The sequence below is a fragment of the Notolepis coatsorum genome (genome assembly GCF_963971535.1).
Source record: "Notolepis coatsorum genome assembly, chromosome: 11".
NCBI classification, from domain to species: domain Eukaryota; kingdom Metazoa; phylum Chordata; class Actinopteri; order Aulopiformes; family Paralepididae; genus Notolepis; species Notolepis coatsorum.
This window is the reverse complement of record NC_140175.1, coordinates 3,681,224-3,700,215: the sequence shown is the minus strand read 5'-3', so window position 1 is coordinate 3,700,215 and position 18,992 is coordinate 3,681,224. Positions and strand designations below refer to the sequence as shown.

Sequence of the window (18,992 nt, the reverse complement as noted above, 5' to 3'; positions counted from 1 at the left end):
GGACAGTATTCACTGGGGGACAGGAAGAGGACAGTATTCACTGGGGGACAGGAAGAGGACAGTATTCACTGGGGGACAGGAAGAGGACAGTATTCACTGGGGGACAGGAAGAGGACAGTATTCACTGGGGGACAGGAAGAGGACAGTATTCACTGGGACACAGGAAGAGGACAGTATTCACTGGGACACAGGAAGAGGACAGTATTCACTGGGGGACAGGAAGAGGACAGTATTCACTGGGGGACACAGGAAGAGGACAGTATTCACTGGGGGACACAGGAAGAGGACAGTATTCACTGGGGGACACAGGAAGAGGACAGTATTCACTGGGGGACACAGGAAGAGGACAGTATTCACTGGGGGACACAGGAAGAGGACAGTATTCACTGGGGGACACAGGAAGAGGACAGTATTCACTGGGGGACAGGAAGAGGACAGTATTCACTGGGGGACAGGAAGAGGACAGTATTCACTGGGGGACACAGGAAGAGGACAGTATTCACTGGGGGACAGGAAGAGGACAGTATTCACTGGGGGACACAGGAAGAGGACAGTATTCACTGGGGGACAGGAAGAGGACAGTATTCACTGGGACACAGGAAGAGGACAGTATTCACTGGGACACAGGAAGAGGACAGTATTCACTGGGGGACAGGAAGAGGACAGTATTCACTGGGGGACAGGAAGAGGACAGTATTCACTGGGGGACAGGAAGAGGACAGTATTCACTGGGGGACAGGAAGAGGACAGTATTCACTGGGGGACAGGAAGAGGACAGTATTCACTGGGGGACACAGGAAGGGGACAGTATTCACTGGGGGACAGGAAGAGGACAGTATTCACTGGGGGACAGGAAGAGGACAGTATTCACTGGGGGACACAGGAAGAGGACAGTATTCACTGGGGGACACAGGAAGAGGACAGTATTCACTGGGGGACACAGGAAGAGGACAGTATTCACTGGGGGACACAGGAAGAGGACAGTATTCACTGGGGGACAGGAAGAGGACAGTATTCACTGGGGGACAGGAAGGGGACAGTATTCACTGGGGGACACAGGAAGAGGACAGTATTCACTGGGGACACAGGAAGAGGACAGTATTCACTGGGGACAGGAAGAGGACAGTATTCACTGGGGGACAGGAAGAGGACAGTATTCACTGGGGGACACAGGAAGAGGACAGTATTCACTGGGGGACAGGAAGAGGACAGTATTCACTGGGGGACAGGAAGAGGACAGTATTCACTGGGGGACAGGAAGAGGACAGTATTCACTGGGGGACAGGAAGAGGACAGTATTCACTGGGGGACAGGAAGAGGACAGTATTCACTGGGGGACAGGAAGAGGACAGTATTCACTGGGGGACAGGAAGAGGACAGTATTCACTGGGGGACAGGAAGAGGACAGTATTCACTGGGGGACAGGAAGGGGACAGTATTCACTGGGGGACAGGAAGAGGACAGTATTCACTGGGGGACAGGAAGAGGACAGTATTCACTGGGGGACAGGAAGAGGACAGTATTCACTGGGGGACAGGAAGAGGACAGTATTCACTGGGGGACAGGAAGAGGACAGTATTCACTGGGGGACACAGGAAGAGGACAGTATTCACTGGGGGACAGGAAGAGGACAGTATTCACTGGGGGACAGGAAGAGGACAGTATTCACTGGGGGACACAGGAAGAGGACAGTATTCACTGGGGGACACAGGAAGAGGACAGTATTCACTGGGGGACACAGGAAGAGGACAGTATTCACTGGGGGACACAGGAAGAGGACAGTATTCACTGGGGGACAGGAAGAGGACAGTATTCACTGGGGGACAGGAAGGGGACAGTATTCACTGGGGGACACAGGAAGAGGACAGTATTCACTGGGGACACAGGAAGAGGACAGTATTCACTGGGGACAGGAAGAGGACAGTATTCACTGGGGGACAGGAAGAGGACAGTATTCACTGGGGGACACAGGAAGAGGACAGTATTCACTGGGGGACAGGAAGAGGACAGTATTCACTGGGGGACAGGAAGAGGACAGTATTCACTGGGGGACAGGAAGAGGACAGTATTCACTGGGGGACAGGAAGGGGACAGTATTCACTGGGGGACAGGAAGAGGACAGTATTCACTGGGGGACAGGAAGAGGACAGTATTCACTGGGGGACAGGAAGAGGACAGTATTCACTGGGGGACAGGAAGAGGACAGTATTCACTGGGGGACAGGAAGGGGACAGTATTCACTGGGGGACAGGAAGAGGACAGTATTCACTGGGGGACAGGAAGAGGACAGTATTCACTGGGGGACAGGAAGAGGACAGTATTCACTGGGGGACAGGAAGAGGACAGTATTCACTGGGGGACAGGAAGAGGACAGTATTCACTGGGGGACACAGGAAGAGGACAGTATTCACTGGGGGACAGGAAGAGGACAGTATTCACTGGGGGACACAGGAAGAGGACAGTATTCACTGGGGGACAGGAAGAGGACAGTATTCACTGGGGGACAGGAAGAGGACAGTATTCACTGGGGGACAGGAAGGGGACAGTATTCACTGGGGGACAGGAAGTGGACAGTATTCACTGATCGTTTGTCGTACAGCAAAGAAAAAAGCTTTATTCTGGTACAAAGTATTGTCCCATGGTTTGATGTTTTACCATTGACCTTTTGGGAGAAGTTTATGTCATGATTAGATTAGATTAGATTAGATTAGATTAGATTAAACTGTATCGTCATCATGCAGCACAAGTACAGTACAATGTAAAGAAGTTTGGCATCCAACCAGAGTGCAAATGTAACAGTAAAGTGCAATACTGATATACAATGTAGGGTACAGGTGATTAAACTGGGTGTATAAAATATATAAATTAGTACTACCGAGTAATAGTGCTACTCATATGTATGTAGAGTTGTAGTATTAATATGCACAATGATACAGGTATAAAGACACTATAAAGTCATACTGGCCACCAGCGTAACTAGTAAGAATGAGTTATTATGAGCAAATATAGATATACCGGTAGTATCTACAGATATGTAAAAAGAATTATATGCAGGTATGTACAGACAGATGTGGATAGATATATAAAAAATATATATATAAATATATATATACAGCATTATTTGTACATGCCATCATCATACAGAGTTATATATTCAGGGCCGATCTCCAATATCTAGTTACAACCACCAGAGTTACTGTAAGAGAGAGAGAGCTCACATTCCACTGATACAACCAGAGTGAGTGTGGTTTGCCATGTGCGCGCACGCACGCACACACACACACACACACACACACACACACACACACACACACACACACACACACACACACACACACACACACACACACACACACACACACACACACACACACACACACACACACACACACACACACACACACACACACACACACACACACACACACACACACACACACACACACACACACACACACACACACACACACACACAGGAACAAGTCACAGCAAGCTCTCTCTCTCTCTCTCTCTCTCTCTCTCTCTCTCTCTCTCTCTGACAGCTGTAACATGATCCTCTGTAAAAAAGGACCACTATTTTGCACGGCACTGTTTGTATTGCAATGTGCAGAGTACGCCCTGTCGCGCTGACATAATCAGGGATACGCTAGAATGGGAATTGCTTATCTGCGTGAAACATAAAGCACTCCAGGTTCTAACAGGTCAACACACAGAGTCAACACACAGGTCAACGCACAGGTCAACACAGAGTCTACAACAGAGGAATTCACACATTCAACTATACAACAAACCTAATGTACACAAAAAATGCTATGTACACAAACAAATATATAAAATCACACTTATAAATATTACAAAATGTTGCACTTCAATGATATGATGAAGTGACATGTCCTCTCGTCAGTTCTACTCAGTTCTACCCAGTTCTACCCAGTTCTACTCAGTTCTACCCAGTTCTTGTCAGTTCTACCCAGTTTTACCTTTGTTCTCCTCAGTTCTCCTCAGTTCTACCCAGTTAATCAGTTCTCGTCAGTTCTACTCAGTTCTACACAGTTCTACACAGTTCTACACAGTTCTACTCAGTTCTACACAGTTCTACACAGTTCTACCCAGTTCTACTCAGTTCTACTCAGTTCTACTCAGTTCTACCCAGTTCCTGTCAGTTCTACCCAGTTCTACCCAGTTCTCCCCAGTTCCTGTCAGTTCTCCTCAGTTCTCCCCAGTTCTCCCCAGTTCTACTCAGTTCTACTCAGTTCTCCCCAGTTCTACTCAGTTCTCCCCCGTTTCTACCCAGTTCTACTCAGTTCTACTCAGTTCCTGTCAGTTCTACCCAGTTCTACTCAGTTCTACTCAGTTCTACTCAGTTCCTGTCAGTTCTACCCAGTTCTACTCAGTTCTACCCAAGTCTACCCAGTTCCTGTCAGTTCCTGTCAGTTCTCCCCAGTTCTCCCCAGTTCTCCTCAGTTCTACCCAGTTCTACCCAGTTCTCCCCAGTTCTCCCCAGTTCTCCCCAGTTCTCCCCAGTTCTCCCCAGTTCTACCCAGTTCTCCCCAGTTCTCCCCAGTTCTCCCCAGTTCTCCCCAGTTCTCCCCAGTTCTCCCCAGTTCTACCCAGTTCTACCCAGTTCTCCCCAGTTCTCCCCAGTTCTACCCAGTTCTCCCCAGTTCTCCCCAGTTGTCCCCAGTTCTCCTCAGTTCTCCCCAGTTCTACCCAGTTCTCCCCAGTTCTCCCCAGTTCTCCCCAGTTCTCCCCAGTTCTCCTCAGTTCTCCCCAGTTCTCCTCAGTTCTCCCCAGTTCTACCCAGTTCTCCCCAGTTCTCCCCAGTTCTCCTCAGTTCTCCTCAGTTCTCCCCAGTTCTACCCAGTTCTCCTCAGTTCTCCCCAGTTCTCCCCAGTTCTCCCCAGTTCTCCCCAGTTCTACCCAGTTCTCCTCAGTTCTCCCCAGTTCTCCCCAGTTCTCCCCAGTTCTACCCAGTTCTACCCAGTTCTCCCCAGTTCTCCCCAGTTCTCCTCAGTTCTCCCCAGTTCTACCCAGTTCTCCTCAGTTCTCCTCAGTTCTACCCAGTTCTCCCCAGTTCTCCTCAGTTCTCCCCAGTTCTCCCCAGTTCTACCCAGTTCTACCCAGTTCTCCCCAGTTCTCCCCAGTTCTCCCCAGTTCTACCCAGTTCTCCTCAGTTCTCCTCAGTTCTACCCAGTTCTCCCCAGTTCTCCTCAGTTCTCCCCAGTTCTCCCCAGTTCTACCCAGTTCTACCCAGTTCTCCCCAGTTCTCCCCAGTTCTCCTCAGTTCTCCTCAGTTCTCCTCAGTTCTCCCCAGTTCTCCTCAGTTCTCCCCAGTTCTCCTCAGTTCTCCTCAGTTCTCCCCAGTTCTCCTCAGTTCTCCTCAGTTCTCCTCAGTTCTCCCCAGTTCTCCCCAGTTCTACCCAGTTCTCCTCAGTTCTCCTCAGTTCTCCCCAGTTCTACCCAGTTCTACCCAGTTCTCCCCAGTTCTCCTCAGTTCTCCTCAGTTCTACCCAGTTCTACCCAGTTCTCCTCAGTTCTCCCCAGTTCTCCCCAGTTCTCCCCAGTTCTCCCCAGTTCTCCCCAGTTCTCCAGAGTTCTCCCCAGTTCTCCCCAGGTCTCCCCAGTTCTAACCCAGTTCTACCCAGTTCTACCCAGTTCTCCCCAGTTCTCCCCAGTTCTCCCCAGTTCTCCCCAGTTCTACCCAGTTCTCCCCAGTTCTCCTCAGTTCTACCCAGTTCTACCCAGTTCTCCCCAGTTCTCCCCAGTTCTCCCCAGTTCTACCCAGTTCTACCCAGTTCTACCCAGTTCTCCCCAGTTCTACCCAGTTCTACCCAGTTCTCCCCAGTTCTCCCCAGTTCTCCCCAGTTCTACCCAGTTCTCCCCAGTTCTCCCCAGTTCTCCCCAGTTCTCCCCAGTTCTACCCAGTTCTCCCCAGTTCTACCCAGTTCTCCCCAGTTCTCCCCAGTTCTCCCCAGTTCTCCCCAGTTCTCCCCAGTTCTCCCCAGTTCTCCTCAGGTCTCCCCAGTTCTCCCCAGTTCTCCCCAGTTCTCCCCAGTTCTACCCAGTTCTCCCCAGTTCTCCCCAGTTCTCCCCAGTTGTCCCCAGTTCTCCCCAGTTCTCCTTAGTTCTCCTCAGTTCTCCCCAGTTCTACCCAGTTCTCCTCAGTTCTCCTCAGTTCTCCTCATCAGTGGACCTCTACTCACGCGGGGCTGTAGCGCGGCTTGTCGTAGTCCGTACTGTTGTCGTCCAGGTGGTTCCTGGAACCTGACATCTTGTCGCTGTAGACGGACATGGGCACCTCGTCAGCCACGTTGTTCACCTGGAGACAGACGGACCAGGTCAATGAGTCATAACACACCTGGGCTGAGCCTCCGTACAGCTCTATAACACACGCTGTTCACCTGGAGACAGACGGACCAGGTCAATGAGTCATAACACACCTGGGCTGAGCCTCCGTACAGCTCTATAACACACGCTGTTCACCTGGAGACAGACGGACCAGGTCAATGAGTCATAACACACCTGGGCTGAGCCTCCGTACAGCTCTATAACACACGCTGTTCACCTGGAGACAGACGGACCAGGTCAATGAGTCATAACACACCTGGGCTGAGCCTCTGTACAGCTCTATAACACACGCTGTTCACCTGGAGACAGACGGACCAGGTCAATGAGTCATAACCAGCGGTGCAGTGGTGATTTTTATCTCTGGTTGCACTGTGTTTTAATGACGTCACGTGCTCCCGCGCATGCGCATAAAGACAATGCCGAATTGCCTCTAGGAATGGAATGCAACACATTTCATTCACAGGTTGTGTGAAATGGTCCAACTGTAGTATTTGAACACACCCGACGACCTGAGCTATTGTTATGCAAAGTAGCCAGGTGGGTACTTGGTGCAGGGTCGAGTGGAACGCATTCTTGTGTGCGTGCTCCTGCTCAAAGTCCTGGTGGGACGGCGTGCTACCCCGTCCCATGACCACTGCATCACTGGTCATAACACACGCTGTTCACCTGCAGACAGACGACCACCAGGTCAATGAGTCATAAACAGCTTCGTTCTTGTTGTAAGACGAGGGGGAAATACCACCATTTCATACAAGGTTTGACCACATAAAATACAAGAAGGCCGCTTCGCGACGCAGCGTGTTACATGGGTCGCCACTTGGGTGCCCCGAGTTGACATGTTCTAGTAGAGATACGATAGTAACAACAACAACCAACAAACTGAACAAGCCGGTGAGGAAGGCTAGCTCCGTGGTGGGAGTCGAGCTGGTCAAACTAGAGGTGGTGGCAGAGAGGGGGATGAGAAGGAAGCTGGCTGCCATCCTGGAGAATCCCTCCCACCCCCTCTACGACGAGCTAGTCAAGATGAGAAGCTCGTTCAACCACAGACTCATCCCCCCCCGACACTCAACTAACCGCCTCGGCCAGTCCTTCATACCAGCGGCCATCAGGCTCCACAACAGTGGGCAGGGACTGCTGCCAGACATCCAACTACTAGGACCCTCCATCACTGAGTGTGTCTGACTCCCACCTAAACGGACAATATATAACGTATGAAGTATACCATGGTATACATACTTCATGCATACTGACTTCATCAGAGCATATATTTAGCATTTTTTGATTATATATATATATATTAGATAAGATATTAGATTATTTATATATTGTAACTATATTTATTGTAGGGCAAATATAACCGAGAGGGCATACATACCCTGATCTTGCACCTTGACCTTTCTACACCGCCTACTTGCCCTCATGCGCATGTCCAGAGTTAATTGTATTGTTTACAATGCCTATTTTTATTATATTTTTCTCCACTGTACTATAATTATGTCTTCTACTACCTGTACCCCCCCCCCCTCCCCTATGCTGCTATGGTGCCTGAATTTCCCCCAAGGGGATCAATAAAGGAATATCTTATCTTATCTCAAGAGGTTTGAAATGTTTAATATTCGTCTTAAATTCGAATGCAATGTTGGTGTCCAAAAGAAAATACATTGTCATTTATCTGAACGCTTTTATCCAAAGCGACTTACAAGTTCTGTACGACAAGTCATCAGGAAGGGCACAACTCTATCAGCTGAGTAACAATGTTAATCTGCTGACTTGTCGTACAGAACTTGTAAGTCGCTTTGGATAAAAGCATCAGTTAAATGACTAAATGTAAATGTTAAGTGTTGAGTGCTACAGTGTAGGTTAGTATATTAGGACAAGTGCATGACAGTAAGGTCAGTTAGGGTTAGATAAAAAAATTAAAATAAAAAAGGGATTTTTTTTTTCATAGATTGGTTGAAGAAGTGAAAATAAAATAAAGAAATATATACAAAAAGCAACACGTTATGACTGATTTACATTCAGTCATTTATCTGACGCTTTTATCCAAAGTGACTTACAGGTCAGCAGGAAGGGTGCAACTCCCGACAGCTTAAGGGTTAAGTACGGTTATTCCGTCAAACTCGAGTGCTACACAGTCTGTGTTTAGCAGGTATGCACCCGCCTTCAGGTTGAAACGCGCTCCCTTTCAAAGCGCCTGGCAGTGTGGGAACTGAACCCCAGACTTATTTAGCTACAGTAGCTCAGAGACAGTTTCTTCCCCAGAGCCATCACCACCTTGAACTCTAATACGCACCAATAACTCACCCCTTCCCCCTCCTCCCACACTGTGCAACATCCTAACCTACAAGTGCAATATACACAGTATACACAATATACACCCACTACCGTCTGACACTGATTGTTATTTTGTATATTGTTGTTATTTTGTATATTGTAAGATTATTTTATTGTATAGTATTTTATGTTTCTGTATAGTATTTTATGTTTCTTGTATAGTATTTTATGTTTCTTGTATAGTATTTTATGTTTCTGTATAGTATTTTATGTTTCTTGTAGTATTTCATGTTTCTTGTATAGTATTTTATGTTTCTTGTATGTTTCTTGTATAGTATTTTATGTTTCTTGTATAGTATTTTATGTTTCTGTATAGTATTTTATGTTTCTTGTATAGTATTATATTTTTCTTGTATAGTATTTTATGTTTCTTGTATAGTATTTTATGTTTCTTGTATAGTATTTTATGTTTCTTGTATAGTATTTTATGTTTCTTGTATAGTATTTTTATGTTTCTTGTATAGTATTTTATGTTTCTTGTATAGTATTTTATGTTTCTGTATAGTATTTTATGTTTCTGTATAGTATTTTATGTTTCTTGTATAGTATTTTATGTTTATTGTATAGTATTTTATGTTTCTGTATAGTATTTTATGTTTATTGTATAGTATTTTATGTTTCTTGTATAGTATTTTGTTTCTGTATAGTATTTTATGTTTCTTGTATAGTATTTTATGTTTATTGTATAGTATTTTATGTTTCTGTATAGTATTTTATGTTTATTGTATAGTATTTTATGTTTCTTGTATAGTATTTTGTTTCTGTATAGTATTTTATGTTTCTTGTATAGTATTTTATGTTTCTGTATAGTATTTTATGTTTCTTGTATAGTATTTTGTTTCTGTATAGTATTTTATGTTTCTTGTATAGTATTTTATGTTTCTGTATAGTATTTTATGTTTCTTGTATAGTATTTTATGTTTCTTGTATAGTATTTTATGTTTCTTGTATAGTATTTTATGTTTATTGTATAGTATTTTATGTTTCTTGTATAGTATTTTGTTTCTGTATAGTATTTTATGTTTCTTTTATAGTATTTTATGTTTCTGTATAGTATTTTATGTTTCTTGTATAGTATTTTATGTTTCTGTATAGTATTTTATGTTTCTTGTATAGTATTTTATGTTTCTGTATAGTATTTTTTATGTTTCTTGTATAGTATAGTATTTTATGTTTCTCTTTTATTACTTATTACTGCACCTTAAGTTTGAGTCCCAAATCTCGTTGTATACAAATATAATGATAATATAGTACAATCTAATCTAATCTAAAAAGAAGAAAGGAGGTCTGCAGCAGACCACCCCCACAGTGCGGCCTCAGCACTGCCTACAGAGGTTCCCACAGGTTAGTTAGGTTGGTTTCATTTTGTTGATACATTCTAAAACGAAACTTTTTCCAGAGGGGATTGTGGCTATGTCCTCTACTGTCTACCGTCATACATTTTTTAATTTAGTTTATACTAGTTTTGGTATAAAATGTACTATAAACCCGGCTATGAATGATATCAAACCCTTCTGGAATTAGAAGCAGGATATGGATGGGAAGAAAATGTGGGAAGTTTTGTGTGTGTAGGTACTGGGTAAATGGAGTGTAAGTGTAAGTAAAATGCATAAAAACTAGTTTTTGAGAAAACTACCTCAAAGTTTTGTATTGTAATTGTGATCTTTGGACACAATCAGATAAAAATGAAGTAAAATAAACAACTAATTGTGTGTTTTCGATATTTTATTGCCACTAGTTTGAAATAAGACATGTTATAAGGAAGCAAAATATAACAAAATCTCAATATCGAGAAAAAAAAGAAGCGAAAAGGCGATTTCGGGGGTACTGTCTCGCCTTAACCCTATCACTGCTGCACTACCACACGGTTAACCCTTTCACTGCCACACAACAGCCGGTTAACCATTTCGATGCCACACTACAGAAGGTTAACCCTTTACTATCACACTACCGACGGTAACCGTCGGTAGTGTGATAGTAAAGGGTTAACCTTCTGTAGCGTGGCAGTGAAAGGGTTAAGCTAAAAAGAAGAAGAAAGGAGGTCTGGACGGGACCCGGCCCGCAGCAGACCACCACCATACTGCGGCCTCAGCACTTCCTACAGAGGTTCCCACAGGTTACCCAGAAGCACCGGCTGCTCAGTGTCAGGTGACCGCCGTCCTGGTGTCATGTGTCGCGCCTGAAGACAAGAGCGACCGGTTCCTCCCCTCGACCGGCCCTGACTCGTCAGCCAGGGGTGTAAAAAGTACCCAGAAATTATACTTAACCCTTTCACTGCCACACGACAGCCGGTTAACCCTTTCACTGTGACAACACAGAGGATGCGGAGCTAATGATGGAGCATCGCCGTCGGTTGTGTGATAGTAAAGGGTTAACCTTCTGCCGTGTGGCAGTGAAAGGGTTAAGTGAAAGTATGGGTACTGTCTCAAAATTGTACTCAAGTAAAAGTCAGAGTATCTGGCTAAAAACACACTAGAGTAAAAGTAAAAAAAGTTTCTACTTTTAAATGTACTTAAGTACTAAAAAGGATTTTTTTTTTTTTTAATTCCGGGGCAATGAAATGTTCCGTTTCGTCCTCTTCATCACTCGTTTGTGGCCATCGTCTGTAGCTTGTCACTCTGACCGTCTATTCTTCTGATAACAGGTGTTTAATCAAAGAGCCCCACCTTTCTAGTCTCGCACAAGGACCAATCAGCATGGGTATGGGCGGGTTCATTTTCCATTGATGGGGATTTGATTGGCTGTTTTTAAATAAAGAGCGGCCACATGATTAATAACGTTAACGTCAGTTCAGCCAGAGAAACAAATATACTAATTAAAATAGTTGGACCTGCGAGATTTGTATTTTTGTAGGTCTGCATTTTAAATGTAAGGAGTAAAAAGTATGTTTTTTTCCTCTGAAATGTAATCGAGTAAAAGTACAAGTACAAACCTAATAATACTCGAGTAAAGTACAAATCCCCCAAAAACAGTACTTAAGTATTGTAACGAAGTACAATTACTCAAGTACTTTACACCGCTGGAGGTTAGTGAAAAAGCCTGATGCGGGTAGTAGTAGAATCAACCGTCGACATGACTCACGAAAACACGTCTCATTTACGGTATATAGATCACTACTCAGGTATGTTGACGGTATGCGTGTGCCAGTCACCACAACTCGGTTCTAAAAATAGTTTCGACAAGTGATTCATCATGAAGACACAGCGTTTTTATAAGACCTCGTGGGAGATTAAACCAATTAACTAAAAAATACACTAATTATGATGGAATGTCACCCTGTTAACAGACGACACGAGTGGAACAAACATCCACACACACACAGACACACACACCACACCCAGAAACTAGCGCCAAGAGAGAAAACAGTTCCCTGCTCCACGCTTCCCCTCCCCCTCCAATTCACTAGTGACTAAACAGGTTGTACCACTTTAGCTGCTGCGTACACACACACACACACACACACACACACACACACACACACACAAGCAGGAAGCAACACACCTGCCTTGATAAAGCTCTCTCTCTGAAACAGTGGAGAGAGAGACGCTCAAGTAGCCTGCGTGAGTCTCTCCTACGTGCTGCTCTCTCTCTTTGTTATCACTGCTGGCTGTTATCCAGGTGACACCATGAGGACAGGTTTTCAGTGCGGGTGGCCCTGGTGGGAATCGAACTCCCGACACTGGCACTTTTTTTAGATCAGTGTTAGTAAACACAACAGGGCGGATGGGGGGGGGGTTAGGTTAACGTGTCACAGGTGGCAGAGACGTCTGAAATTGGGATCATCAAACGGGTGCGTTAGCCATATATCTCCCACAAGGTCGTTACATTGATCTTGTTTTCCAACTTGCTATATGTAATATAATTCTGTTTATTATTATTATTATTATAGGTGTATATTGTAGTCTGCCCCGTTGTTCTGACCAGGATTACGTTCCTTTTTGCCCCGGTGATGCGAACAGCTCTATAAGGACGAGAAAATACGGTGTGATGTCGAACTGAAATGTGATTTTATGAACCGACGATCTCAAATCAATTTGTGAAAGATTTGACATTCATTCATTCATCAATTCAGACGACAGAATCGGCACCGATCCACACATTAACCAAATGCACAGGATCGGATATCAAACAGGAAGTAAAGACCCTAACCTCTAATCAAAACAGCAGTCAAAGTGTATATTTTCAGCACTACGTTTGTTTACCAATGATTTAAAAATCTCCGCGCAGCGGTAAAACGGCAGCGAGGACAGGAAGCGGTCATGAAATCGCCGTTATTAACTAAAAGATTTTAACTAAATAAAAAGCAGCAGCACTATAGTATTGCATAACTGAGTAATGTATGCTATGTATGTCTTCCGTTAGGGGAGTAGGACATTTGTTTCACAGTTTCAGCATGATGCTTTATAGATGGCTAGGTTTTTTTTTAAGAGCAGGGGGGGGGGGGGGGTAGTATCAGATCGGTTTATACTCAAGGCTGTGATATTGCCATCCCTATGTAACAACCCATCATCTACACTCACAGCACACACACCCACCCACCCACACTCACTTTAAATAAACATTCACGTAACACCGACTTTACTCATTTTAACACACTTTATATTTATTAGTAAAGAGATTTGCACTACAATACGAGTTTGTAGTACCTCATCCCATTTCTGCATTGTACCTCACTGTTACTCTTTTTACTCTGTATTGTATATAATGTATATTGACTGAACACTTTATTTTACGTACTTTTGACTTTTTCTATTTTTATACTTTTTATCAATTTTTTTATCTAGCACAGGGGCTCATACAGAAAAAAAGCATTTCCATGATATAAAGCATTCTGTATTTTCCTATGACAATTAATAAACAAACTTGAACTTGAACTCATCGACCGGAGCCGCGGCGGAACAGGACGACTCACCCAGGCCTCCACGTCCTGAGGGGGCACCATGTCCTCCATCACCTTCACCTTCCGCCACAGGATGTTGCTCTTGCCGAAGCTCCTGATCTTCTGCCGCGTCTTCAGGGCGAAGACCATCATGATGATCAGCGCCGCCGCGGTCAGGAAGCCGCACACGATGGCGATCGCCTGACGGCAACACACAGGACACGCCGTTAGTATATATATATATTACTATAGAAAAATCACACGTTCATCCTCTTCCTTCCTTGTACAATATTTCGTGTACTATCCCTTGCATAGTATTGAGTGCAAGCTTACCAACTGTCCGTCTGCAACACTACTACCAACAACGACATCTAAGAAGGGAGATCCCCCCTTGAACGGCCCTTCTAAGGTTTCTCTCCTCCACATTGCCTGTGGTGCATTTTTTCCTATTGCTAGGTTTTAGTGAGTTTTTCCTTACCTTCGCGTGGGGTATGTCTGGGAGGCCTGAATCCTTTTACCAACGGATTTCCAGTTCCGCGTTCTGCGCTCTGATTGGCCACTGACGTTTCTGGTCGCGCCAATCGTGTGACGGCAAGTTCTGCCACCGGTTAAGCTTAGGCGCTCTTTCGAAGTCGGTTAAGGTTAGAGTTTGTCTTAAGAGCAGGGCGATAGAACACCAGCCCTGATTCCAAACTCTAACCTTAACCAACTTCGAAAGAGTCGCCTAAGCTTAACCAGTGATAAACTAGGCGTTAGGTAGTTTGCTGCTGTTCGAGGCGGAAATGGGCGTGTTTGGGCGCACATGTCACATGACCAGAAACGTCAGTGGCCAATCAGATCGCACCAGAAACGTCAGTGGCGAATCAGATCGCAGAACGCGAACGCGGAACTGGAAATCCGTTGGTAAAAGAATAGACACGTCTGGGAGTGTTGCATTCATTTATTTTGCATTTATTTTAAATTTGTTGGACCTTATGGTGTTCTTGTTTTGTTCTTAACTTATTGTGATGTTTCTTCTTGACTTGTTTAAAGAAGACGTGTCCGGCCCATGGGGACATTGACGTGTGTTGTTGTCGGGCCTTACAAATAAATTTGATTTGATTTGATTTACTCCCGTGTACGATAAACCAGCTTTTGAACTGAAGAAGCTCTGATCGCAGAACAGTCCTGACTGTGGTGGTTTCAGCTGTCTGTCCTGACTGTGATGGTTTCAGCTGTCTGTCCTGACTGTGATGGTTTCAGCTGTCTGTCCTGACTGTGGTGGTTTCAGCTGTCTGCCCTGACTGTGATGGTTTCAGCTGACTGTCCTGACTGTGGTGGTTTCAGCTGTCTGTCCTGACTGTGGTGGTTTCAGCTGACTGTCCTGACTGTGGTGGTTTCAGCTGACTGTCCTGACTGTGGTGGTTTCAGCTGTCTGTTCTGACTGTGATGGTTTCAGCTGTCTGTCCTGACTGTGGTGGTTTCAGCTGTCTGTCCTGACTGTGGTGGTTTCAGCTGTCTGTCCTGACTGTGGTGGTTTCAGCTGTCTGTTCTGACTGTGGTGGTTTCAGCTGTCTGTCCTGACTGTGATGGTTTCAGCTGACTGTCCTGACTGTGATGGTTTCAGCTGTCTGTCCTGACTGTGATGGTTTCAGCTGTCTGTCCTGACTGTGATGGTTTCAGCTGTCCTGACTGTGATGGTTTCAGCTGTCTGTCCTGACTGTGATGGTTTCAGCTGTCTGTCCTGACTGTGGTGGTTTCAGCTGTCCTGACTGTGGTGGTTTCAGCTGTCTGTCCTGACTGTGATGGTTTCAGCTGTCCTGACTGTGATGGTTTCAGCTGTCCTGACTGTGATGGTTTCAGCTGTCCTGACTGTGGTGGTTTCAGCTGTCTGTCCTGACTGTGATGGTTTCAACTGTCTGTTCTGACTGTGATGGTTTCAGCTGTCCTGACTGTGATGGTTTCAGCTGTCTGTCCTGACTGTGGTGGTTTCAGCTGTCTGTCCTGACTGTGATGGTTTCAGCTGTCCTGACTGTGATGGTTTCAGCTGTCCTGACTGTGATGGTTTCAGCTGTCCTGACTGTGGTGGTTTCAGCTGTCTGTCCTGACTGTGATGGTTTCAACTGTCTGTTCTGACTGTGATGGTTTCAGCTGTCCTGACTGTGATGGTTTCAGCTGTCTGTCCTGACTGTGGTGGTTTCAGCTGTCTGTCCTGACTGTGATGGTTTCAGCTGTCTGTCCTGACTGTGATGGTTTCAGCTGTCTGTCCTGACTGTGATGGTTTCAGCTGTCTGTCCTGACTGTGATGGTTTCAGCTGTCTGTCCTGACTGTGATGGTTTCAGCTGTCTGTCCTGACTGTGATGGTTTCAGCTGTCTGTCTTGACTGTGATGGTTTCAGCTGTCTGTCCTGACTGTGGTGGTTTCAGCTGTCTGTCCTGACTGTGATGGTTTCAGCTGTCTGTCCTGACTGTGGTGGTTTCAGCTGTCTGTCCTGACTGTGATGGTTTCAACTGTCTGTCCTGACTGTGATGGTTTCAACTGTCTGTCCTGACTGTGATGGTTTCAGCTGTCTGTCCTGACTGTGGTGGTTTCAGCTGTCTGTCCTGACTGTGATGGTTTCAGCTGTCTGTCCTGACTGTGATGGTTTCAGCTGTTTGTCCTGACTGTGATGGTTTCAGCTGTCTGTCCTGACTGTGGTGGTTTCAGCTGTCTGTCCTGACTGTGATGGTTTCAGCTGTCTGTCCTGACTGTGGTGGTTTCAGCTGTCTGTCCTGACTGTGGTGGTTTCAGCTGTCTGTCCTGACTGTGGTGGTTTCAGCTGTCTGTCCTGACTGTGATGGTTTCAGCTGTCTGTCCTGACTGTGATGGTTTCAGCTGTCTGTCCTGACTGTGGTGGTTTCAGCTGTCTGTCCTGACTGTGATGGTTTCAGCTGTCTGTCCTGACTGTGATGGTTTCAGCTGTCCTGACTATGATGGTTTCAGCTGTCTGTCCTGACTGTGATGGTTTCAGCTGTCCTGACTGTGGTGGTTTCAGCTGTCTGTCCTGACTGTGATGGTTTCAGCTGTCTGTCCTGACTGTGATGGTTTCAGCTGTCCTGACTGTGATGGTTTCAGCTGTCTGTCCTGACTGTGATGGTTTCAACTGTCTGTTCTGACTGTGATGGTTTCAGCTGTCCTGACTGTGGTGGTTTCAGCTGTCTGTCCTGACTGTGATGGTTTCAACTGTCTGTCCTGACTGTGATGGTTTCAGCTGTCTGTCCTGACTGTGGTGGTTTCAGCTGTCTGTCCTGACTGTGATGGTTTCAGCTGTCTGTCCTGACTGTGATGGTTTCAGCTGTCTGTCCTGACTGTGGTGGTTTCAGCTGTCTGTCCTGACTGTGATGGTTTCAGCTGTCTGTCCTGACTGTGATGGTTTCAGCTGTCTGTCCTGACTGTGGTGGTTTCAGCTGTCTGTCCTGACTGTGGTGGTTTCAGCTGTCTGTCCTGACTGTGGTGGTTTCAGCTGTCTGTCCTGACTGTGGCGGTTTCAGCTGTCTGTCCTGACTGTGATGGTTTCAGCTGTTCTGACTGTGGTGGGTCCGGTCCGGTCTCTGGACTCACCTCCTGTGGTTCCACCACGCAGTAATGGTAAAGGTACTGGTTGACGAATATCCCCGGCTGCTGCGGCTGCTGGTACTGAGCGCACAGGCCCGCGATCTGGCTGCCGTAGGCCGAGCCGGCGGACTGCGCCATGGGGTTCACCGCCACCAGGTACACGATGGAGGCGATGAGCATCAGAAACGCCAGGATGACGCAGATGATCAGCGTCGCCAGGTAGAACCTGCGGGACTCCGACAGGCCCTGGATTTGATTTGATTTTATTAGAAAATTTTTTACAAGATTCCAGAAAAAACATCAAGGATGCTACACAAAAAAAGTCAAGACTTATTTCCATTGTGGTCCTTGGTCTCAGACAGACGAGCCATACAAAACATGACGACCACAAATAACAATTTGACAAACTACATTGACATGATGAACATTTTAAATGCAGTACAAACGTGGCCACAGACAACAATGTATCAGACAACATTTTCATGCATTTTAAAATCTAGTTTTTGGACATCGTCGAGGAGCCATGATTTGACCTTTTTCTTAAAGTTTTGTCGGCGGCTACTGATGCATTTTAGCTGTGAAGGTGGCAAATACCAATTTGTGGCTCCCCAGAATTTAAAAGAACATTTGCCCATATTAGTGTTGAACCTTGGAATACGCAGGTCAGCAATGCTGGCTCTGGTGTTATGGCTCTGCATGTCCCTGTTCCACTGAAGATAATTTGTAAGATAAGTGGGGGCCCTATTGTTATAAATGTTGTGAACTATAGGGCGGCTACGTGGCGTAGTGGGCAAGGCGCTCGCCACGAAATGCTGGAGACGCTGGGCTTGCCTGTTTGAGCCCAGCGTCTCCACATTTGCTTTCAGTTTAGCTGGTCGTTCACACTAATACACATTGGCCGTATTAGGGGGTGGGAAACTGATGGGTGGGGATCGGGCGTTGTGGACAGCGACTCCTACAGGTCGGTTGGTGCGCCTGCGCAGTAGAATCAGGAAGTGTCGGGGGCAGCGTGAGCCTCCCACGCGTTACTCCTCGCCACTGAGAGATCGAGCTGCGCAGGTGAAAAGATGCGACTGCTGTTACCTCAAGTACCGGAGGGGACTTGTGCTATGTATGACTTAGTCCACATTTCAGCCGGCTTGTGGGAGGCAAGAAACAGCGTTCGTGACAGGGGAGGGTTGAATTGGATGATACGAAATTGGGATGGGAGAAAATATAGAAAAAAATGGGAGAAAAAGTGGATAAAATTTTTTTTTGTGAACTATATTGAGCTGAAGTTGAACGGACCTGGCGAGACACCACGATGATGAAGATGGTCAGGGAGCCGATGAAGGTGAAGGCCGCCATGGCGATGATGAAGCCCTTGCCCTTGCGCGGGTCGTTGTAGTTGCCCCCGAGGCCGCCGTAGCCGTAGTTGTTCCCGGCGCCGTACCCGCCGCCGCCGAAGGACCCGTAGTTGTTCCCGCCGCCGTAGCTTCCCATCCCGCCGCCCATCCCGCCGCCCCCGAAGCCGGACAGACCCCCCCCCTGGGTGTCCCAGGCCAGCGTGGAGGCCACGCAGGCGAAGATGGCCACAGAGAGCACGATGACGATGACGGCCATGATCTTGATGATGCCCGGCGGAGAGGACCAGCGGTAGAAGTGCTGGAACTCATCCTCTGGGTAGTAGGAGTAGGCGGGCTGAGAGGGAGCCGCGTTGGCATGACTACGGAGAGAGAGACACATACGACTTGTTGAGTCTGGGAACAATATGATCCGAGGACAGACGATCGAAAAGTGTGTTTAGGCCTTATTTTATAGCATTTTACTACATTTATATTTAGTCATTTAGCTGAACGCTTTTATCCAAAGCGACTT

The 18,992-nt window shown here is 46.2% G+C and overlaps 1 protein-coding gene across 1 annotated transcript in view; it reads right to left on the bottom strand.

Moving 5' to 3' along the window:
* Positions 1–18,992, bottom strand: part of oclna (occludin a) — a 29,084-nt gene that overhangs the window by 7,570 nt on the left and 2,522 nt on the right. Inside the window, exons 3-6 of the mRNA XM_084324158.1 lie at positions 18,423–18,840; positions 17,142–17,381; positions 13,595–13,762; positions 6,204–6,319 (exon numbers count right to left, since the gene is read on the bottom strand). Coding sequence (XP_084180284.1) covers positions 6,204–6,319; positions 13,595–13,762; positions 17,142–17,381; positions 18,423–18,840 — 942 coding nt within the window. The remainder of the gene's footprint in view (positions 1–6,203; positions 6,320–13,594; positions 13,763–17,141; positions 17,382–18,422; positions 18,841–18,992) is intronic.